General features: G+C 37.9%; 4 protein-coding genes and 1 non-coding gene across 10 annotated transcripts; 1 reads left to right on the forward strand and 4 right to left on the reverse strand.

The window, feature by feature from the left end:
• Nucleotides 1–1,334: 1,334 nt before the first annotated feature.
• On the reverse strand, nt 1,335–3,403 carry LOC139191094 (uncharacterized). Its single transcript, XM_070811596.1, has 5 exons — nt 3,185–3,403; nt 2,921–3,091; nt 2,446–2,836; nt 2,128–2,257; nt 1,335–1,995 (listed from the first exon to the last, which is right to left on the reverse strand). The coding sequence occupies exons 1-5, from the start codon at nt 3,401–3,403 to the stop codon at nt 1,335–1,337; spliced, it is 1,572 nt and encodes a 523-aa protein (XP_070667697.1).
• Nucleotides 3,404–8,888: 5,485 nt separating this feature from the next.
• Nucleotides 8,889–11,511, forward strand: LOC103401387 (tubby-like F-box protein 5). 2 transcript variants are annotated; one of them, XM_008340106.4, is made up of 5 exons: nt 8,889–9,278; nt 9,763–10,119; nt 10,215–10,302; nt 10,519–10,648; nt 10,740–11,511. In XM_008340106.4, exons 2-5 carry the CDS (start codon nt 9,763–9,765, stop codon nt 11,407–11,409), a joined length of 1,245 nt encoding a protein of 414 aa, XP_008338328.1. In that variant the 5' UTR covers nt 8,889–9,278; the 3' UTR covers nt 11,410–11,511. The 2 variants fall into 2 exon arrangements, with proteins under 2 accessions (XP_008338328.1, XP_070671466.1); XM_070815365.1 differs by having other exon boundaries at nt 8,941–9,278; nt 10,436–10,648.
• A 922-nt stretch (nt 11,512–12,433) lies between these two features.
• LOC103401397 (anaphase-promoting complex subunit 10) lies at nt 12,434–14,681 on the reverse strand. Its single transcript, XM_008340115.4, has 6 exons — nt 14,155–14,681; nt 14,006–14,066; nt 13,818–13,910; nt 13,479–13,549; nt 12,812–12,916; nt 12,434–12,715 (listed from the first exon to the last, which is right to left on the reverse strand). The coding sequence occupies exons 1-6, from the start codon at nt 14,331–14,333 to the stop codon at nt 12,646–12,648; spliced, it is 579 nt and encodes a 192-aa protein (XP_008338337.1). The 5' UTR covers nt 14,334–14,681; the 3' UTR covers nt 12,434–12,645.
• Nucleotides 14,610–14,683, reverse strand: TRNAN-GUU (transfer RNA asparagine (anticodon GUU)). Its single transcript has one exon. It is a non-coding gene; the product is annotated as a tRNA-Asn (tRNA).
• A 1,800-nt stretch (nt 14,684–16,483) lies between these two features.
• On the reverse strand, nt 16,484–21,977 carry LOC103401407 (U-box domain-containing protein 5). 5 transcript variants are annotated; one of them, XM_017324447.3, is made up of 7 exons: nt 21,735–21,977; nt 21,199–21,456; nt 20,498–20,575; nt 19,717–19,902; nt 19,196–19,303; nt 17,660–18,819; nt 16,484–17,520 (listed from the first exon to the last, which is right to left on the reverse strand). In XM_017324447.3, exons 3-7 carry the CDS (start codon nt 20,552–20,554, stop codon nt 16,752–16,754), a joined length of 2,280 nt encoding a protein of 759 aa, XP_017179936.2. In that variant the 5' UTR covers nt 20,555–20,575; nt 21,199–21,456; nt 21,735–21,977; the 3' UTR covers nt 16,484–16,751. The 5 variants fall into 5 exon arrangements, with proteins under 5 accessions (XP_017179936.2, XP_070671480.1, XP_008338360.2 ...); XM_070815379.1 differs by having other exon boundaries at nt 21,316–21,456; nt 21,735–21,965; XM_008340138.4 differs by having other exon boundaries at nt 21,316–21,456; nt 21,607–21,764.
• Between the last annotated feature and the right edge of the window lie 775 nt (nt 21,978–22,752).

Raw genomic sequence — 22,752 nt, forward strand, 5'->3', positions numbered from 1 at the left:
TGAATTATTTCTTGGGTCTCCTCATCAATCATCTGAGCCTCAAGCACACGATCAATTAAAACTGGCCTAACCTGGAAATTAGCAAGCAAGGCTTCTTCTCGATCTTCCACTCCTAGCTCCACTCCCGTGGACCTTAAACCTGCTAAAAGAGGAACATGACAATCATAGATGACATTGAGTCTGGCTGGAGTCTTCCTGCTAAGTGCATCAGCCACTGCATTTGCACGACCATGATGGTACTCAATCGTGCAATCATAATCACTAAGTAACTTAATCCACCTCATTTGACGAAGATTAAGATCTCTCTGAGTAAATAGATACTAGAGACTCTTATGATCTGTGAAGATCTTACATTTCTCACCATAAAGATAATGTCTCCAAATCTTCAAAGCAAAGATGATAGCTGCTAACTCCAAATCATGTGTAGGATAATTCTTCTCATGAGGTTTCAACTGCCTCGAAGCATAAGCGATTACTCTGCCATGTTGCATCAATACACAACCCAAACCGTTCAAAGAAGCATCACTATAAACCTCATAATTACCACTATCATCTGGAAGTGCTAGAACATGTGCATGAGTGAGATAGTACTTCAACTGCTAGAAACTTTGCTCACATTTATTATCCCACTCAAACTTAATATCCTTTCGAGTCAACCTCGTCAGTGGCAGAGGAATCATTGAAAAATCCTTAACGAACTGTCTATAATAGTCTGCTAAGCCAAGAAAACTCCGTATCTTGGTGACGGTTCGAGGTTGCTCCCAATTCTCCACAGCTGCTACCTTATGGGAATCCACTTGAATGCCTTGAGCAGAAATGACATGTCCCAAAAATATTACTTGATTCAACCAAAATTCACATTTGCTAAACTTAGCATATAGTTGGTGTTCCCTCAAACTGCTCAACACCAACTTCAGATGTTTAACATGCTCAACCTTAGACTTAGAGTATACCAGAATATTGTCAATGAAGACAATAACAAACCTGTCCAAATACGGTTGGAACACTCGATTCATCAAATCTATAAAAGCTGCTAGTGCATTAGTTAACCCGAATGGCATCACAAGAAACTCATAATGACCATATCGAGTCCTGAATGCAGTTTTAGGGACATCTTCATTTTTAATCTTCAACTGGTAGTATCCCGACCTCAAGTCAATCTTAGAAAATACACAGGCCCCTCTGAGTTGATCAAACAAATCATCTATACGAGGCAATGGATAACGGTTTTTAATAGTTACCCGATTCAATTGCATGTAATCAATGCACAGCCTCAAAGTTCCATCTTTCTTCCTCACAAATAAAACTGGAGCTCCCCAAGGTGAAGTACTCGGCTAAATAAAACCTTTATCCACTAACTCTTGCAACTGCACTTTCAATTCTCTTAATTCAGCAGGAGTTATTCTGTAAGGAGTCAAGGATATAGGATTCGTACCTGGAAGCAGATCAATAACAAACTCCAACTCTCTATCTGGCGATAATCCAGACAGATCATCAGGGAATACATTCAGAAAATATCTGACCACACGAACATCCTTCACACTACTAGGAGTGTCATCATTCAACACCACATGAGCCAAATATCCCTGACAACGTTTCGACAACAATCTCCTTGCTTTCATGGCTGAAATAATACTATGCCTCACTCCACTAGGCTCTCCTACAAATGTAATTTCAGGTAATCCAGGACAATGAAATGTGACTGTCTTCCCATAACAATCTATCTTGTCACGATTATAGTGCAACCAATCAATGCCCCAAATCACATCAAAATCCATAATATCCAACAGCATAAGATTAGCCGGCATAATAATACCATATACTATCACTGGACATCCTGGATATACTCGATCCACAAAACAACTATCCCCTCTAGGCATAGAAAATTCTAAATTATATCCTAGAGGTGTAGGATGGGGTTGTGTCACTTGGGCAAATGTATGAGAAATAACAGAATGTGTAGCACCATAATCAATCAACACTTTAGCAAAATGACTAAGAATATTTAACGTACCCATGATTAAATCTGGATTATTCTGGGCATCTTGCAGTGACATGTTGTGGATACGCCTCTGACTCTGATGTCATCCACCGCGACCTCTGTTGGCATGAATACCACGTCCCTACCTCTGCTGACTCGACTGCCTCGAAGATCCTGCATTACTAGCAGCAATCTCTTCCTGTTGGGGTTGTCCCCCTTGATACCACTGAGATCCTCGGCTGAGTGAGGCTGATAAAGCAGAGATCCTTCCTGGTACTGAGGGTATCCATTCACATACTGAGGATCCTGAAAATACTGTTGTTACTGTCCTGAGGTGTAGGGAGCGGCGTTGCCCTGGTAGTGGTAGGCACCTTCTTGTCATGTCTGAGTATAACCACCAGATACTGAAGCGTACTGGGTAGGTGCGGATGGTGAGAATGAAGGCTGCTGGGGTCTCTGCTGACTCTGAGGGCATTGAGCAGCCCTATGACCCATCTGTCCACAAGTAAAACATCCATTATTGCCTCTCCTACACTCCTCAAAATGCCGATTATTACATTTACGGCATAAGGGAGCACCAGATCCACCTGAACCACCAAAATCTCTCTGCCTCTGGAACCTAGGGCCTCCAGTAAGCCTGCCACCTCTCATCTGCATATTAGTACTTAATCCCCCGCTAGAAGAGCTGGACCTACCACCACTCCTCTTAAAGTTCTGAGTCTTACAGGGTCCCTGAAATGCTTGCCCTTTTCCTTTGTCATTACGTCTCTGACCCTTATTCTTTCTTTCCTCTTCCTCACTTTCACTAGGCATGTTCTCTGAGGCCTCAATCCTCAGTAGAATCTCATAGAACTCCTGGTAAGAGGCACAATGAGTAGATGTCGCTATGGAACTTCATTTCTTCTTAGTACCCAAACTGAAACGGCGAAGCATCTCTACCGGATTAGCAACAACCTCCGGATTATATCTAGACAAATCATTAAACATCATGTAATACTCATTAGCAGACATATTTCCTTGCCTCAGATGAGTAAACTCCTGTTTCTTAAGATAACCGCTCCTTAAATACTCCCCAGTCCACAATCTCTTATGGGTCATCTCGTAAGATTCCTGTCTCCACCAAGATGCAGGCTGTTCTCCCAAAAATCAGGTAGTCGTCTCAACCCACCTATTAGGATGAAGATTTCCTTGACTCTACATCACCTGGAAGGTCTTCTCTACATGATTCAGCCATTTTTCTGCTCTCTCATGACCTTCATTACCCATAAAGCGAGTTAACTTCAGATTATGAACTGTCTCAAGAGGTGTACTCTGAGGAGTACGGAATGCTGTCTGAATGGCAGAAACTATAGCTTCCCCTAATTGAGCAATATCAGGGAAACTAGATTCAGCTGGTTGACGGGGATCTCTACGAGACGGCATAGTTCTGACATAAGACATCATAAGGATTAGAACATTCAATAATTATACAGGACTGTTAAGAGGTGGTTTGGGAGTGCGGTGCTTAAAAAAAAGCACCCATGAAAAAAAGCTGTGAGGGTTTTAGGTGTTTGGTAAACTGAAAAAAAAAGGCTTATTTTGGAAGCTGCTATGAGAATAAGCTGAAATCAAAGGAAAAAGCTGAAGCTGCTATTTGCAGCTTTGGAAAATTGGTTTTTTTTCAAAGCACACGGAGCTTCAATGCTCCTTTAATGAAAAGACCCACTATGAGACTGTTTTTTTTTTTTTTTTTCAAAAGCACTTTTACAAAAAAGTTTACCAAACACTTTACTGATTTATTTCACAGTCGCTTATTCTCAAAGCAGCAGCTTTTTTTCAAAACACATCAATACCAAACCAGCCCTAAACCTAGGCTCTGATACCAAACTGACACACCCCGACCAAGGTCAAGGCATGCTGGCTGTCACGTGAGAGTGACGTAGTCATGTGCACATTGCGGAAGCGATAAAGATAGCAAATATACGAATAATTAAAAACAATATTACTAGAGTGCACTACTAAACAGAAAGTGATAGGAATTAGTTACAACAGTAAACACTCCTAATCAGAGCATAAAGTCTAGGCGCAATCCAGTAGGACAAGTGCTAGTTATACAGTACCAGGAATGTCCTACTATTATATAGATAAGTCAGAACTGCCGACGCCCTCTAGCCACCAACATCAAGCTTACCTAAAACTTGGAGGAGCGCAAAACAGAAAACGTGGGTGGGAAAAAACAAATGTTTTACAAATTCATTTCATTTATCAATATATTAACCCCTCGCTGTAAAACATGTATAATTTTTCCCATAATCAAAATATAAACATATATATATATATATATATATATATATTTGAAATCGTATCAATTCAGTTCATGCTTCACATAAACATATTCATAGGTATATATGCCATGCCAAGATATAATAGAGTAAACAGTTCAGGTGAGAATAATTTCATAGAAATGTGATATGTTAGCCGGAACCCCTATGGTAGTCTGTACGGCTAAATTCATAGCTCAAAAGTCACTCTAGCCGGAGTCACTACAATGACCTATACGGCAATATACTGCACATAAGTCGGAACCCCTAAGAAGGGTCTGTGCAACAAGATTGGGTGAAATATAATTATGCTCAACTCTATTCTCTCATAATAGTCGGGCGATAGTTCGCTAGTCACCTACGAGTCGGAACCATGAATAAGGTCTGTACGACAATGTTGTGCACTTAAGTTGGATCCAATATGAGCATATAGTGCGGGAGGTGACGTAAATAAACATGCATGTACTTTATATCTCTGGCTAATTAATAATCACCCTATGTGCAGCTTTTTGTGTTCAACATTACTTAATCAAATATCACATATCACATCATCGACGATTCATATAACCAAACATAATTTACCAGAACTTACATGTGCCTCCACATCACCACATTTATATATATATGCAACCATGAAATGCATATTCAAAATATAGAAGCATTTGACATATTATTTCAAATCATACTTTCCTTTAAAAAAAATGCATTTATGGGAAATATATCTAGTATATAAATATATACTGAAAACAAAAGCCCACTCATTGATATGTTGACGGGTCATAACCCTCGAGTCGCCCGTGGATACACTTGTCCTCGGGATAAGTCTCACCTATATGCGAATTAACTATAAAAACGTTATTTTAAAGCACATAGGCAAAACTAGCTAATAACTTCTCATACATTACTCGAAATGGGTATATGAATATAACGCAGTGATTTACACAACCTCAGGATCATCCCCATATTTTTAGAAATATTTTTGGACCTCCCACGCGCCGCCACTCGTCGGCAAAGGCACGGCAAAACGCGCCCCCACGCGCAGCCCAAACCTAACGGATTCCCTAACCACCGTTAGGGAATATTCTGTTAAACCTAACAGATTCCGTCTAATCTAACTGACACCGTGAGAATATTTCGTCCAAACTGATGGAATATTCCGTCTTCGTCCCCGGCGAGTCGCTGGTCGTCGAAAAACTGGGTAAAACTTTAAACTCACTATTCTCACTCGTTTCTTAACCATTTTTCAGGAAATTTGAACCAAATGAAAGCTTAGAGTGAGAAGAATGGCGTTATACCTATTTGAAGCTTCAAATCTCACGAAATCACGTCGGGGAAGCTTCGAAATTCCGACCAAAACTGCAACTCGACATTTCTTGCGATCCCAACGTCCAAATTCCTCAAACGAGCTACCCCGAGACTCGTGAGGACCTCATTAAGCTTCCTATAAGCTTAGATTTCCCTAAAACACAAGATTTTATGTGAGTGTGAACAATGCATGAAATTTTTTGTTACGGGTTCACGAGTTTTCGAAGGATTCCTTACCTGAAACTGGTGTCAAACGATTCGTAGCATCACAAGGAACACAATGGTGACAATTACACCCTCGATCTGCAAGGTTTGGGGTGAGTTGAAGCTTGTCCGTACAAAGAGGGAAGAGAGAGAGAGTGAAAACCGAGAAAGAGATAGTACGGGAGTGAGAGAGAAGGTATGTGTGTGGTCCAAAGCCACCAATCAAAAATCAATAATTCCCTTACTTCCAATTGGGTCCAAAAGCTTAGGGAAAATAATAAATGGGTCCAAAACCAACTTAAATCACACAATACAAATTAACGTCCAAGGGTATTCTCGTCAATTCACGCCGTCGATAACTATAAATGTGGGACTGGTTGTGACAACTAATACCATCAAAAGTGCATAAAATTAACTTGAATTGGAAGTTACTGGATTCTCACAATCAAATTGGTCATTTGAACCAACCACATTGGTTTTTCGATTTAAGAATCTAATTGAATCCAGCAAATCATCAAAACTGATAAAAATTAAACTGAATCAATCAATATGAATGGATTGGATTGGATTGGATCAAAGAGAAATGCTAAGGAGACTCTTTTAAAATGAGACTTCCCATGAATTTCTGTCACTTCACGTTTTTGACATAATATTTTATAATGTTATCACATAAATTACCGTTAAACTGTTTGGATTACTTGAGAGTCACGTTAACATTTCTCTTAGATAAAATCTTGAACCACCCTATGAATTTTTATATTATTAAAAGAAATGATATTAAGATAAATTAATTCAAGTGTTTGGTCAAATTGGGGTGAATATGATGAGTAATAAATTAAAAAATAATATCAAAGGATTTATTCAACTTGTGCGATATTTCCAACCACATAGAGTTATTGTCCCTCCCAATGTGATGGGTTGGAAGAAGTCGCATGAAAGTGATTTTATCAAGAAGTCCTAGTCCAAAAGTCCAAGTGAGTGAATCTTTTGTCCCAAGTCCAAGTCTTTCTTAGAAATTAATTTCCGAGTTTATCAAGTCAATCCCATCTTTGACCATGAGTTTTTTTTATAAAAGAAATGTTAAAGAGATTTTTTTAAAAGTGAGACTTTCCGCTTCTTTATGTTTTTGGCATAATTTTTATGTTAATATTTTGCAATATTATGTAAAAAAAAAATGAGGTAGCAGATAGTTCATGAAGAATCGCATTTTGAGAGAATCTTTTTAGACCATCTCCAAAGGAAATGTCAAATTATAAGTCAAATTACAATTAAAGGCTGATGTGGCAATTTGAAGTCTTATGTCAATTTTTGTACTTCTCCAACCGAATTGTCAAATCTTATTTTATTATTTAAATAGATCTTTAAATGGTTGTAATTATTAAAAAAACGTGAAACAAAATTTTTATTGGTTGAAATGTTAGTGGAATTAAAATAAATTAAAAATAAATTTGACATTGATGTCAAAATTGACTTCAAATCACAAAGCCTTCAAATCAAGTCAGCAAATAACATTTCAGTTAGAAAGACTTTTGATGTCAAATATACACAGTAACATTCCACTTAAGATTTTGACATCTCATTTGGAGATGCTCTTAGCATTTTCCTTTCGTAATGGGATTTTCAAATCCAATATTATTTCACATTCATCATGAAAGTGTGTTGAATTAAATGTTTGCGTGTATGTAACTAATTAATAAAAGGCTTTTTCAATTTTATTTTTGGTACAAGAAAATCCAGTATTATACTTATAGCCTGCTTACTTGGACTTTTTTGTTTTACTTTCTCGATTCTTCTTTTGTTTTGCAATATTGCCTGATGATTGAAATTGTCTAATTTTAAATCCTCATTTAAATATCAAACTCTTAAAAATCAACTAAATTAGAAATCGTTTAATAGTTTGATTAACGTTGTCAAAATTTTATGTGTTAGTACGAAACATTCTTCGTGTATTATATAATCAATAGATATGACTAAATAATTTAAAATTTAGTTAATTTTTTGAAAAGATGATCCTAAAAAGTGACTAAAAATAAACAATTCGAATCTCCATGCTTCATTATATGATAAGAAAGAGCCGAAAAAGTAAAATGAGAAGTTTGTTAACAACATCCCACTAGATAATATCAAGAAAAAGATCATCGCTGGATTCTTTTTTTAGGGATTCTAAGAATCCCGTGATCGTGACTATTCATCGTACATCGTGCGATCAGTTTTTGTTAGGTACTATTTATATTTAATTTTAAATTTTAAATTTTGGAATGATTTATGACCATATGATATATGATGAACGGTCACGATCACGGAATCCGGCAATGATCCTTTTCCATAATATCAAACATTGATTAACTTGAACTTGACAACAATGACAAGATTGCACCCTTTTTATAGGATAAACATGAAGCATTAGTTAAAGTTAAGAATATTAAAGTTTCTTATTAGGGTTTCTTCCAATTAGATTATGACAAAAGCTTGTTGGATTAGGGGATGTGCGTAGCATAAAAGGGTTATGCAATTTTTATTTTTTGGTTGGACATTTTCTTTATTTGCTGTAAAAGTTCCTAATTTCCTACTAAATCCTAACATTACAGAACAAATTCCATAAAATCAAATCTTTTTTTATTATTTTCTGTTGGATTCATAAAATCAAATCAATCAAAAGTTAGTTAGTTGTCCCCAGGAAATTCGATGAAAATTTTTAAAATCTAACACAATGAGGGAAATTGGTTATTTATAAAATTAAGGTGGTAATTGACTAAAGTTTTAGTTTAGGAAAAAATTGGTTAATTACAAAAGTTTAAGAGGTAATTAGTTAAAGTTAAAGTTCAGAGAAAAATCGACTACTTACAAAAATATAAAGAATAATCGGTTAAAATTAAAGTTAAAGGAGAAAATTAGCAGCTCTATACAAGTTAAAAACAAACTGACAAATGCCTCTTTCATAAAATCATTATCTTATTTTATTATTTTTTGTTGGATCCATAAAATCAAATCAATAAAAAAAGAAAAAAGTAGACAACTATTGCCACGTGTACGAAAACGAGTCACGACACACCGGATTCCCTCCATCAAAATTTACAGCCCACAATTTCAATGTTATCATTTTAAGGGACTATTAAACCACCACCGAAATGCGTAAAGCGCAAAAAAAGCGCATCGGATCCGTTTCGAGCGAGCGAAATACCGAAACTCTTTTGGTCTGCTCTGCTGGGCCGGCGCCGATCGGAGCTCTGTGGTGGCGGTGCTGACATGGGAAAGGAGAATGCGGTGGCGACAATGAGAATGCGATCTAGGAGGGCCTCGAAGTAGAGACCCCAAGTCGGAGAACATCATGGTCGGGTGCTGCTGCTGAGAGTTTGGCCGTGGTTCTCCGATTTGCGATCCCGGGACGTTCTGAAAGCTTCTCCTCCGCCTGCCTTCTGCCTTCGGTTTCTGGAGTCTTCGTCGCCGTCGTGAAATATCTGCTGTGAGTTTCGGGGCTGGTTTAACAGGTTGGTTGGCTCTTTGTTTTTCCCCATCTTTTGGTTGGCTCTAGTTTAACAGGTTGGTTGGTTGGTTGGTTGGCAAAGATTTAAGAAGTAATTATCTTTTTCAATTTTTATTGATAAAATTAATGGGTTTTAGTTTGCTCTAAAAATTACAGATTTTTATGTATAGATATTGTTTATGGGGGTTGAAGAGGTTATGAAATGGAGGAGAGAAATGTAATTGGAAGAAAAAAGATTGGAACTTTTTGGAGTGGAGGAATTATGCTGTTTATCCTAAGATTTCTCTCGAACGTAGCCAATGTTAATGTCAAAACTGTGGCCGATTTGTTTCACAATTTGAATTTGAATCAAGGATAATGGGTTTAAATTCATTACTCGATGGTAACTTTAGAATTTGCCTGCCTGCTAAGGTTTTGGTCTCGAAATCCTTGTAAAAGTTTTGACTCTTTGATTTGGCGTTATGTTCTGATTGATATGCTATGTGTAGATGTCGTTCAAAGGCATTGTTCGCGAGCTGCGGGAGATGAAAGATGGAATTGGGAGCATGTCAAGGCGAGTTGGTGAGCGGAAGCTTTGGCATAGAAGGACGTTGTCGCATATTGCTCCTGATATGGCTCCAACCCCTCCAACTGATGTGATTCAGCAGGGTCAGTGGGCAAACTTGCCTCCGGAATTGCTTTTGGACATAATTCAGAGGGTAGAAGAAAGTGAAACCTCGTGGCCTGCTCGAGCTGTCGTTGTTTTTTGTGGTTCAGTTTGTAAGTCATGGAGGGACATTACGGGGGAGATAGTCAAAACTCCTGAGCAATGTGGAAGGCTCACATTTCCAATCTCATTGAAGCAGGTCTGTTGCTTTATTCTAATACCTCTAAAGTTTGTGCTTACTTGTACTGATTGCCTCCTCTGAAATAGTGTTTTCTTGTGGTGTGCTTTGTGTAGCCGGGGCCTCGCCAGTCTCCAATACAGTGCTTCATTAGAAGGGATAGAGGAACTTCCACATTTTATCTGTACTATGGTCTGGCACCATGTAAGTCGTGTTCTTATTAGAGAAAATGTAACTTTGTCATTGTGGATTGCAGTTGGTTTTATTGTACGTTTCCGTCAATCTTATTGAATAGCATTTCTAAAGATGTCTTGCTCCTTTAACATTCTTGTTTTAGATTATATGCCACGGAGAAGTGTCTGATGAAAAGAAATCTTATAAGTTGCTACATGGTGTTCACTTGTGTTATTAAATTGACAGCTGAGGGTGAGAAAGATAAATTATTGCTAGCAGCCAAAAGGATCAGAAGGGCAACAAGCACGGAGTTCGTTATATCTTTGGTTTCAGATGATTTTTCTCGAGCCAGCAGTGCATATGTTGGTAAATTGAGGTAAATGTGCTCTACTATACTTTGCAAATATCTCAGTCAAGTTATTCTTAACTTATGTTCTCGAAAACTCATTCAACAATTGTTTTACCAGGTCCAACTTTTTGGGTACCAAGTTCACCGTATACGACAGCCAGCCTCCATGTGATGCGGTACCCAAACCAAAAAATCGATCATCTCGAAGGTTCCATTCTAAGCAGGTATCTCCAAGAGTACCAGCGTGTAACTACAGCGTTGGCAACATCTCTTACGAGCTCAATATTTTTTGCACAAGAGGTCCAAGGAGAATGCATTGTGCTATGCACTCCATTCCTGTCTCGTCCATTCAGGAGGGGGGCACCGCCCCAACACCAACATCGTTGCTACAAGCCTATGACGAACAATTTGCTGTCTCACCAAGTTCAAAAGAAAAGGATCTGGTCGCAGAGTTCAGCTCTACAACCCTCTCGGAGCCAAACGTGTCAGCCCCGGGTGCAGAGCCATTGGTTTTGAAAAACAAGTCTCCTAGGTGGCATGAGCAGCTACAATGCTGGTGCCTTAACTTTAGAGGACGCGTTACAGTGGCTTCTGTGAAAAACTTCCAGCTTGTGGCAGCTGTTGATCCGTCCCACAACGTTTCGGCTGAAGAGCAAGAGAGGGTAATCCTACAGTTTGGAAAGATTGGAAAAGACATCTTCACCTTGGATTATGGCTACCCGCTGTCCTGTTTCCAAGCGTTTGCGATCTGCTTAAGCAGCTTCGACACCAAGCCAGCGTGTGAATGAAAAACTTGGTTGTAGAACATGATCGTCATTTGCTGAATTCTGTTCTGTAATTTCGAACCATATCCATGTTCTATGTAAAAGTTCTTCGTGCTTGATCGTTTATTTCTGAAAATCGCAGCTATTTCAATCAAAATGAGTCATTTTCTAAAAATCGCAGCTATTATTAATAGAATAAATTGTATCAATTGTCTCTCAACTTTAACTTGTAATGGGCCCTCAACTAAAAATTTATGACGGTTGGTCCCTTTAACTCCTCAAAACCTGTAGCTATAGTCATTTTCTTCAACTCCATTAGAACTTCCGTCAAAATGAGTCACATGTCACGCACATGAGACTGAATCAAGGGGCAAATATGAAAAACTAAATGAGAAAAATTGTAGCAATGATTCCTTTGACTTTAACTCAACTAGAAAAATGGTGCTTCAACTTTAATCCAATTAGAGCAATTGAATTAAAGTTGATGGACCATTACTACAATTTTCTCTTATTAATATTATTATTAAGAAAATTTAGGGAATGGGGAGTTTCGAACATAGGACGTACTAGTAGAAACTCAACACTCTTTCACTAGTATCTCTAATTGTATGTAAGTATCTCCAATTCTTCACGCTTATACGACGGATTTTCAACGTAATGAGCGACAGGTTTTCAACTAATGATGAGGGAAATCTAGCAAAATGATATGCTTAAAAAGTGTTAGATCTAAAGTAAATTCGCACTCGAAAACGATGATTAAAGATATTCGTATGAGTCATGCGCGGCACTTTAGGTGACACATGCTTCATTTTGTAAACGACATGGATTCTTGGATTCTTGCTTTATTGCATGGCTTTGGCATCTCATAAGTAGTATTCTCTAAAAGCTAATTACTTCTTGATCAAGTCAAAGCCTAATGGTCAAGCATATGCTCATTACTCTACTACTGTCGGACAACGACGTTTCAAGTTAATAATGTTGCCGGCAGACCTGAGCGTAGTCAAGTTGTGTAAATTGGCTATAAAGTTGACACAAAAGTCAAAGAAGCTTTAGAGAACTCGGCTGAAAATTCAAATTATGTAATGAACGTATCAAACATCAGTTTATTGCCAGTGAACATTACATCGGAGATTCAAAATGTTACAAATATTACAAAGAAACTTCCTCGCCGCGCTTAGAATGTGGTTTAGGGATTCCGTCCAGTTTCGGTTCAAGGTCCGGCATTTCCCGTCTCTTTGTTTCTTCGTCGGATCGCATTTCTCATCTCACAGTAGAATAGGTAATGAACTCCCTTGAAGTAAACTGAAACGGCTGATGTGGAATAGGGTTCCTGCGGTGCACATTTTAAATGAAATAAATTTTAAAAAAAATTCACACTATTTCTCATATCAGTAATCAGTGAGCAAGAAAAGATAAGGAGACGCACGGTCGAGGGCCGTAAACTTTGATCTGGCGAACGTGAGTGTCTCTCCCATTCAGGTGATTCGATAACACAGAGATTTGCAACATAAAAGTGTTGACAAAAGTTTCCCTGCCAAACATATTTGCACAGAAGATTTCAAAACTCGAACGATAGTCTAATAAATTGAACATGACCACCATCTATTTTTGCAAATGTTTCTTTAAGCATATCATCATCATTCATCAAGCAAATCGGATGCAAGCTTATCTTACTGTCATGTCCTTGAACCACATTGAAAGGAAATGGAACGATCACTTGTTCGATTTGTTTGTCTTAGATTCATATCACGACTTTTGTGCTATCGTAAAATGAAATAAGATGTCATTTAACCCAATTTGTTTCCCAAAGGGAGAACAGTTACGTTCTAAATATTTTTCAATTAAGTATTAGATATCAGATCAAGAAGACGAATTGGACAACTAACTTTTGAATTGTTAACAACAATATCCTACCCATCATTCATGTAAGCCCTTCCAATGCAACCTTGTCAAGCCACTACTCACCAAGATATAAATTCGAGCACAGATGGAATGACACAACAATGCATTGTAATCAAAACAATACAGAAACGACATGTAGAAATATGCATGACTACAAATGCTCGAAAACAAACAACGGTTTCACTGCATACCTTGGATCATTTCCAGACAGTGATATATGAACCCAACCCGTTGGCTTATCAAGCTCCACAGTTTTTATGTCCTACAATCATTTGCAGCAAGATAGCCAAAAGTTAACCAAATTGGGTCTATGCCAGCATCACAATGCAGTATATTACGAAAGATAATATATGAACAATTAACTGTTTTTCTTTTTGGTACAAGCAACATTCTAAACTACTCTAATCTATAAGAATTTCAACTCGGGGTACACTGACTTGGCCGACTTGCCTAATTCACAATTGCAAATAATTCACTGTTCAAACCAACTAACCAAGCATAAAAGCACCCAGAAGAGATAAACACACTACCTTCAAGTTGTGAAAGCCGTCGCCGGCTCGGATTGAGATCTTACACGGCGTATAGCTCTCGTCAAGCTTGAAATCCACATAGAGAACAACAAGCTGAAATTTATTTTTGGTGGGAAAATAAAAAACCATCAGTCAAAATTAAATTTTGGATTTTTAAACAACTGAAAAATTGGAACTTTCAGACGTACTTGGAGCTTCACTTTCCTCTGGAATTGAATGTTCACCAAATGAGGCTGCGCACCGTCGGATCTGCAAACCAAGAACAAACAAAATTAAAGTTCAAAGATTTCAAATTTTTTAGGGACTGAAAAAGGGAAAGGGGAATTGAAGCAGAGACTGCCAGTAGGTGTCGAGATTGTCGTCACGGAGAGACGAGACGCCATTGCCGGCCTTGCAGGAGCTGACGCTCCAAGCAGCCTTCTTGCCCATTTCTCTGAGATCGTCGTCGACTACCAGCAGCTGGTGCCCTCCCGTCAGCTTCGCATCCTCTTCTCCCTCCGATGACTCCGTCGCCATTGCCTCCTCTTCTATGATTGATTCTTTGAACAGGAATTAGAAGAAAAAGAACCCTAATTTGATCGAGTTCCTAAAACCCAAAAAAGCCTAGCTGGATAGCAGAGAAACCAATCAAATCAAAACCCTAAATCCAAAATCCGCAAAAGTGAAGTGATTACCTCGGTGAGGAATTTGAATTGTTTCAGGGGTATGAATGAAAAAAAAGGAGAAGTTTTTGTGGCGCTGGTTAAATTGGCCGTTTTTATGGGAGAAAAAATTGAATAAAGCAAAATTTTGCGCTAGAGGAAGGGCTTGAACCTTCGACCTTGTGGTTAACAGCCACACGCTCTAACCAACTGAGCTACTCCAGCTTTTATTATTTTATATTATCCCGATATAGTTTTCAATAAACAGTATGTAGATGCCCATTTTACTTTCTAACAAAGGTCCACCGAAACAATTGTTCTCTTCAACTAAAGTCAATAAGTTACTTATCATTTGCATGTCTTTGACAAATTGACATTCCAAAAAAGTTTTCATGCACTCGTTCTTCACTGTACGAGGAACATAGAGAGTGTGTCGGAGCATGTTGAAATGTCACTAACAGCTCTCTATCATGTAATAGTTGGAGACTTGCCAATAACTAGTAGAGGGTGAATGAGATTAGAGTTAACGATCTAATGGGTTAAATTGCGTGGGAATATATGGCCCACAGGTTACTAGAAATGAAATCGCATCTCGTTTGATTTGAAAGAATGTGTTAATCAAAGAAATAACCAATGCTTGAGATTGAGAAAAGAGAACTTAATCAAATGCATCTTGTGAAATAAAATTTTATCTTGTTGGATTTTTTTATTTGTGTTCGAAACAGTTGATAAGTGATTGGGCGTGGAATACTTCATGTCAGAGAGCTGGGAGTTTTAACATCTTCCTTCTCAAAACTGTCAACAGGATCCGCTCTGGATCCCTTTAGCGAGGATCCTGGGGATCCGTGAATTATGTTCGTTTATCGTATATCGTGCAATCAGTTTTTGTCAGGTACTATTTGTGTTTAATTTTAAATAAAAATATTTAAAATGTACGATGAACGAACACGATTCACAGATTCCAAAAATTCAGCCCGGATTCTCAAAACTGTACCTTTTCCCATTGAACTTCACCGACGCTTGCTATTTTAGAGCACTTAACCCAGGCAACCAGCTGACTAATGCATCTCCAAGTATCAACTTACCATCAACTGCGTGACAACATACAAAGAAGATAAAAATCTGATCCAGCACCAGCGCCTGCACATTGAAGCTCCGGCTCCTGAGCTTCTGAAGCCGTCCTGATACGACCGCAAGAGCGTAGCAGGATTGTCTTTCCCGGCTCATTGTTCATTGGTTTAACTGAAACAAACGTGAAACCTCACAAAACCTTACAAAACCAGGCAAATTATAATGACAAAAGGTAAGCGCATCAAATAACATCCCACGACTTTGCTGAAATCTAGAAACCCGATAAAAAAAACCTATGTGAAAATTGGTATATGATTACAGAAGCCTGTCAACTCCCCACCGTATTTACCTGCAACGTGAGGATACTTTTGTTGGAAATTTGAGTAGTTTGAGTAGAAATTTCTTTGTCCCACATTGGTCATTCTCAAAAGATTTTATCACTTTATAAGGCTTTGTCCTTTATAAAAAGTTATTGGAGTAATAAGCCTAAAGAATAAAAATGAGCTCACCTTTGATGTTGGGCTTTGGGGTGCACTAATTAATTGGTAATGGGCTCTAATAATTAAATTATTTAATTAATTATTTTTGGATTTAATTAATTTCGAATTTAATTAATTAATTTTTTTTACCAACCGACTCATCCTCTCAGATGAAGTCTGAAGAGTTCAGAAAGAACACAGACCAAAGCACCCCTCTAGAGAAGATGTCTCCCAACAGACATCCTATTCTCATACTTGTTGCGAGCATCCTTCTATTATATAGACATCCATCTGCATGACATTTAGAACACAGAAAAATCAATATTCTTCTTCTGCAATTATAAACATGCTTTCTGAGAGAACCACACAGAAATTCGCCAGAAGTTAAGTTTTCCGGTGCTGGAATTCTAACTTAATCGTTGAATCCTGGTGAAGCAGACGTCTGTAGAACTACAAGCACTGAGTAGGGACGAAATTTCTGTTTCAAGGACATTGCGGTACGCAAGCCTCGATCTTCAATTTTTCTATTTACATTTATTTCGTTGTTCATACTCTGTTCAATAAATTTTATACTCACATTTATTGTTTATTAGCATATATATAATTAAATCACAGATTGTATCCAACAACTTTTCCTCACTTTTTAAGAACCACAAAGCGCTCCAGCCTAGAAGCAATTAGTCTTACCCGGCGGAAGAGATTTGGAGACGCTATGGCATAAGAAGCAAACCGCCAGAGAGGCTTCAATTCTTCTTTTTCGGTGCATGGGAACTGGTTTTTGAGAACATGGACATTTTCTTTCCAAAGAATCCTGAAGTCTTTGATGATTTCTTTTCAGTAGAGCAATTTCCATCGTCTCTGGATGCATCAAGGTCAGCAGATCCAGAGCATTCCTGCTCATCGGCATATTTGAAGTCTCTTAAGAGCCGTCGCACTTCCAACGCACTTGTCTTTGCTCTCTCTGTCCCTTTGTTAGATAAATTGACAAGCGATGGGATAACACCCTCGTGCATGACCAACTGACAATATTCATCGCGCTGAGAGCATAAAGAAACGAGGATATCAACGGCATGCTCTTGGTCCTCACTGCTGCCTGTCTCGAGGAGTTCAGCAATAGAAGCAATGCATCCATGTGTTTCAGCAATCGAAATCCTGGCCTCTTCTGTATCGGACAAATTTTTAAATATAGAAATGCAGACTCCCGAAAGAACGTCATCTTTCAAGAAAGAAACCAATTTTGGTATGCACTCCAAAGATACAATTTTTGAGCAAATGTCCTTAGATAAGGACAAGTTACGCAAAATCTTAACGGCTTGTCCTTGTAAATCTTTGTTCTGGGAGTCAAGGAGTTTTAGAATGGATGTAAGTGCACCAGATTCTGAGATCTTAGACCCGCAATACTGGTGGCCAGACACAACTTCCAGTATGGCAAGAACTTCTTCGGTTACCTTTGAATCAAGATAATATGCCAGCAGATTATATGCCTCTTCGCGTAGATACGGTATCCCATTTCTACAGTAGGCAGCAAAAACGAAATTAAAAGAATCTAATAAACAACTGCAGTATGGATTTGATGCATAAAACAGTTCACTAGACCACAACTTAGGCATGCAAGAGTAATGAATTCCCAGCTACAAAATAAAAAAATTACCTGCTTTTGCTCACAAGGGTCATTAATAATTCCAATCCATCCCTCTGAGCTTTTACATCGTCCAGGTCATGTGCCTCCCTCAAAAATTTGATGAGAGGTTCACCAAAATTCTCAGATGAAATAGCATAGGAAGCTTGAGGATTGCATTTCAAATGGTTTTTGACATCTTCGACATCCTTGCACTGGGATTCCCATTGGAGTTCACCAAGTTCAGATAGAAATTGTACACCTGTCTCGCGTTTTTTAGCATTCTGGTAGTTCAGAGAATCATTGTCGTTCTGCGCCAAACTCAAGCCATTTTCAATCTTATTGCGCGATGAGTCTGAATTGTAACTGGTATCTAAGGACCCAAACGATATATTGCTGAAGTCCATCTGTAGGTGAAGATCATTCATAGAGCTGCCTAAACTAGCAATGGAAGTGGACGAGGTTTCCCATGAGAGGGCTTCTGGTTGCACACTTGGGTCAGGAAGGGCAACTCCGTTCTGTGTACACCAACTTGATATTAACTCCTTCATGGTAATGTTCGGAGTCAATGACAGGTTGTTTAGTTTCATATTAGTTTTTGGGCATGTATCGTGACCCTCATCAAACCACTTCTGTATCCACATCCTTTCATATGTTAGTCCAGAAGCAATGACAACAGGATCGTACATCATTCTGGAAGATATTCTGCACATAAATGCTTCAGGAGGTACAGCTCCACGAAACAAGTTACTTTGTGCCTTGGACTTGCCATAACCAACGGGAGATTCAATTTCAGCGTGTTGATTAGATTCAAAACCATTTCCAGAATTCTCAGGAACAAATGATACTTGTTGCTGCTCTGAGGCACTCTCTGTTTGCTTTCCCGTTATCAACTTTCCATGCTTATTCAATAGATACATGAAATAAGTCAAAATCTGTTTTTTTCGAGTTTCATTGTCACCAACTTTATCTAGCAGCTTCTTAATAGATCTTTTCTCCATTAAGATTGCCTTCGATGATGTAATATGGAGCCTAAAGGATGCAATTTGAAGAGCCTTGATTTCAGAATCCTCCCTTTGGTTTGATCGAGAAGAATCACTATGAAGCAATTCTCGAACAACCCTCCCTGCTTCTTCTTCAGATGGGTCCAGTATAAATGATGCACCTTTAAGATCATCAGCTATTTGAGAGATCTGCAAATGACATTTCATCAGCATCTCAACCAAATAACTGAGACTTAATTGGTATGAACCAACATAAAAAATTATAAATTATATGACACAGATCATGGTGACTTCGAGCCCAGCCGACTTTACTTTTAAACAAAAAGCCCCAAATCATTAACAAAATATGCTTCCAGAAAAGAAAAAACAAAGGCTAGGACGTCAAACCTTCAACATTGTTTTGATAGATGGATAATATCTATAAAGGTTTGACTTGAGCAATGATACTGTTGCATGCAGGTCTATGCCCAGCACCCCAATCTAAAGGGATTTGGATTGTGGGAAAAGGAATTACAAAAAGATCATGCAAATTTTAGTAGGAAAAAGGGAATGTAAGTTGACGAACCTGAATCACCAACATCATTGGAACCCAGTTCTGAATTTGCCGTAAACTTTGCTCCAACAAGTTTCTTGACTTTTGACATCTTAAAACTATCACATCCCCAGTAAATGCCTGCAAGTCAACCGCAGAATGACTGGTAGGTACACAGTTCATATTGGATAAACCGTAATGACAAAACTAAAGAAATTCCTTGATTATGCATTTCAACACAGCTAAGCCGTTGGCGTTGGAGAAAGCTTCATAAAGAGAGTTTCTCAAATGTAAGTTTCATTGGGAAACATGACTATATAATGCAGAAACAATTCTAGAGGTTTTCTAGAAAAGAAAAAAAAAACATCCTAAAAAGGGATGCAGTAGGGAGCAATTGCAGCTGCCGTTCCAGCAACTAATTTCAAAAATAATTTTTTTAAATATTTGAATAGCGATTTACAATATTGAGCCATTTAGAGAGAGAGAGAGGGAGAGAAACAGAATTCATCTCACTCCATGTAATTTCTTACACTAAATCATCCAAAGGTACAAACCAGGTAGAGTTTACTAGACTCGCTGCAATGCTGAAGAAGCAGCTTGGCTTTCTCAATTCCACTATTTAACAAGCATAGAGCCTGTATTCCTGTTGAGCAGCGAGGTCGAGCTGCTTCTATCTCTGGAAATATCCTGGAGATTTTATCTACCAACCTCAGAAGTTCCGTGCACATTAAACGATGAACCTGTTACCATGAATAACAATTATGTAAAAATTTCTAACTAATATGACTAAACAATTAAATAAGTACACTTAAAAAGTTTAAGGACACATAATCTCAAGTATGAGGTTCCTCAGAGTATCCATTAGAATTACAAGGAAACATGATCATTGTCACTTTCTTGAAAGTAGATCTCAGTTAAATACATCTTAACATCTCTTTTTTTTTTCCACACAATTGCAGAAATAGCGTAAGGGTAATATTCTGTTATCTTGAAGAAAGATCAGTAATTTCGTGGTTTTTCTCGTCCCACGTTTTATATTTGCCAACAGCACCATATTATCTCCTTCCAAAAATCAGCTATTGGTTGTAAAAATAGTCATGCCTTTACCAACGGGGACAGATACCAAAAAAACGACAAGCTGTGTATAAATTTGGACTTCATATTTCATACATCAAATACAAACTAGAACAATTCACAATTTCATTAGTTTGGTTAAGAAGAGTTGTCCCTTGTTGTAAGTGACAAAAGTTGATCAGAAATCGATGCAATGAATGCATCTTCAAAATTAAACATCGCATATGCAACAAAATAAGAGACTTATTTAGCATTTTATACCTTAAAGGAATGATGTTTTCTCGCTGCCTCCACCACTTCAGCAGCACCGTTACCCATTTGAGAGAAATTATCTCATATCTGGGCATTCAATAAGAAAAAGATGGTTACTTTCATGTGTTTGTAACATATTATGAAAACAATCTAATATTCCATAAACGTCAATCCATATGCAAAACGATGTGAATTCAGGCACAAGTTCGGAGCAAACCCAAATTTGAAACTTTATAGTTTCACATTAAAGCATTAGTCAGAAATGGTAAACATTAAAGCATTAGGTTATAAAGTTTATAACATTTCCATATCAAGAACCATATGCAGAGTCTAGCAGAGCTCTTGACACAAAACCAATTTCATTTCTATGCAGCATAAACGAGTTGTTTACCAGTAACGGAATTCGGGTACAAAAAAATCATCACAGAAGACCAAATTCGATAACTTCAACAGGGAAACGTTCATGTTTGGATTCATTTACGCCGCATAGATTCACATACTAACTTGCTAAAGTTCTTACAAATTATTAAATAATACTTGAGTTCTTGCACTAGTTTGATCGACTTTGAGAATAAAGTTGAAGACTGCAAAAACTTATGCAGGAGGACCCCTTTCAATCTGTGTTTTCTTTTATTTACATCAATACATGCCAATGAGAACATATAAATACACACAAAATATTACCTTCCAAACTGAAAAGAGGGACTCACCCAGTGAAGGAGAATCAGAAGTATGCTCACAAGCTTCCTCCTCAGTCTTTAGCCAGACAGAAAGACTAAATTTTGAAAATAACCACAACCCAATTCCTAAACCACACAAAATATTACCTTCAAAACATTCACCTCTCTGAAACACCTTGAAATCCCCACAAAGTTGTCCAATTTCCAGCAGAATTCAGCTTCTTTCAGCGTTGAGAAGCTATCCCAGAAAACAGAAAGCAGAAGAACAAACACTTTGGTCTGCACAAACTATTCAGATTAACAAAACCCAGAATTAGATTCCTTCTGGGTAAACCGCAGAAACCAAAGAAACACCAATCAAATGAAGTAGCTTTCATATCCAAAAAGCCAAAATAAAAGCACCCAGAAAAAAGAATAACAAAAAAAAATTAAAATTACAATTTTCAGAAAGTAAAGCGTTGCTGCTGCATGCCCCCACACGAAGGGTATCCAAGTCTTTGCAGTACAAAACGAAAAAACCGCTACTTTTATCTGCTAGTTTTGGACCTTGGGAGAGATGCCAATACCAGTCAACGTGCACGAGGCTCTCTTGGTCTTCCACGACCCCAGAGAGCAAAAGCAAAAGCAACCGTCACCACTTTCTCCCCGTCACCTGCCTCTGACGGCTGTGATGTTCAACGCATGAATTTGGAGAAGGAAAATTTAACCATGTAGCTTAAGCTTGATTAAAACGACTTTTCATATGAAATAATCCAATATAAAGTCGGATAAGATTAATTCAGAAAGTTTCATACTTCGGTCTCAAAAGTATTTTTAAAATAATGTGATCAAACAGCTTTATACAAGTTTTTCGTTGAATGATGGTAGTTTGGTATCCACCGTTGGTTGTGCTGGTTGTGCTGCGTGCTATAGATGAATAAACGGTGAACTTTTGTCATTTCTATCTCGTCACGCGCTTATTGAAGAAGGAGAGAGGATCTTTGTCGGATTATCTTTGTGCAAATTTTAAACATTCTTTAATTACATTTATTTTTCGTATATCGTGCGATTAATTTTTATCATGTACTGTTTATATTTAATTTTAAATAAAAAATTACAATAACTTTTTACCGTACGATGAACAAATATAATTAAATAATTTTCAGAATCTCACAAAAATGATCCGGCTAAGATCCTACTGAATTGACGAAGGACATATAAAAACACCAATCGTGTGGAAGTCTCTCGTAATTTGTGAAGTATAGGGACCAGTAGTAAAACGTAAAAGGAAGCTGCAGTTGCAAATGCGCAGGGAGGAGGATTGTCTGCGCTCCAAGTTTCGGTGCCCTTTCATGCCCTCCTGTTTTGTGTGGTCACGGTTAAGCCACGTTAATATTTTATATTATTTTTTTTATAGAGATAATAAGATAAAAATAAATAATAATATAAAATATTAACGTGGTTTAACCGTGACCACACAATCAGGAGGACAGACAATTCTCCTCCAATGCGCAGACCATATTGAAGAAGACTTCGGAGGGTCGTCAGTACGAGAACAGTAAAGTCCAAATTGGGAAATTATTATAACGACACAAAAATTAGAAA

The sequence above is a fragment of the Malus domestica genome, chromosome 02 (assembly GCF_042453785.1).
Source record: "Malus domestica chromosome 02, GDT2T_hap1".
Taxonomy (NCBI): Eukaryota; Viridiplantae; Streptophyta; class Magnoliopsida; order Rosales; family Rosaceae; genus Malus; species Malus domestica.

What these genes read in the sequence shown, in the direction of transcription:
- LOC139191094 (XM_070811596.1), bottom strand. Translation starts at nt 3,403, where the DNA reads ATGCCGTCTCGTAGAGATCCCCGTCAACCAGCTGAATCTAGTTTCCCT. An exon ending in GGCTGCTCAATGCCCTCAGA is followed by an intron (nt 2,258 to 2,445) that starts GTCAGCAGAGAC and finishes GGATACCCTCAG; the next exon opens with TACCAGGAAGGATCTCTGCT. An exon ending in AGGCAGTCGAGTCAGCAGAG is followed by an intron (nt 1,996 to 2,127) that starts GTAGGGACGTGG and finishes AAATATTCTTAG; the next exon opens with TCATTTTGCTAAAGTGTTGA.
- LOC103401387 (XM_008340106.4), top strand. Translation starts at nt 9,763, where the DNA reads ATGTCGTTCAAAGGCATTGTTCGCGAGCTGCGGGAGATGAAAGATGGA. An exon ending in TTCCAATCTCATTGAAGCAG is followed by an intron (nt 10,120 to 10,214) that starts GTCTGTTGCTTT and finishes TGCTTTGTGTAG; the next exon opens with CCGGGGCCTCGCCAGTCTCC. An exon ending in GCATATGTTGGTAAATTGAG is followed by an intron (nt 10,649 to 10,739) that starts GTAAATGTGCTC and finishes TTGTTTTACCAG; the next exon opens with GTCCAACTTTTTGGGTACCA.
- LOC103401397 (XM_008340115.4), bottom strand. Translation starts at nt 14,333, where the DNA reads ATGGCGACGGAGTCATCGGAGGGAGAAGAGGATGCGAAGCTGACGGGA. An exon ending in ACGGCTTTCACAACTTGAAG is followed by an intron (nt 13,550 to 13,817) that starts GTAGTGTGTTTA and finishes AAATGATTGTAG; the next exon opens with GACATAAAAACTGTGGAGCT. An exon ending in AAAGTTTACGGCCCTCGACC is followed by an intron (nt 12,716 to 12,811) that starts GTGCGTCTCCTT and finishes TGTGCACCGCAG; the next exon opens with GAACCCTATTCCACATCAGC.
- LOC103401407 (XM_017324447.3), bottom strand. Translation starts at nt 20,554, where the DNA reads ATGGGTAACGGTGCTGCTGAAGTGGTGGAGGCAGCGAGAAAACATCAT. An exon ending in CAATGATGTTGGTGATTCAG is followed by an intron (nt 18,820 to 19,195) that starts GTTCGTCAACTT and finishes TGTCATTTGCAG; the next exon opens with ATCTCTCAAATAGCTGATGA. An exon ending in ACCCTTGTGAGCAAAAGCAG is followed by an intron (nt 17,521 to 17,659) that starts GTAATTTTTTTA and finishes TGCCTACTGTAG; the next exon opens with AAATGGGATACCGTATCTAC.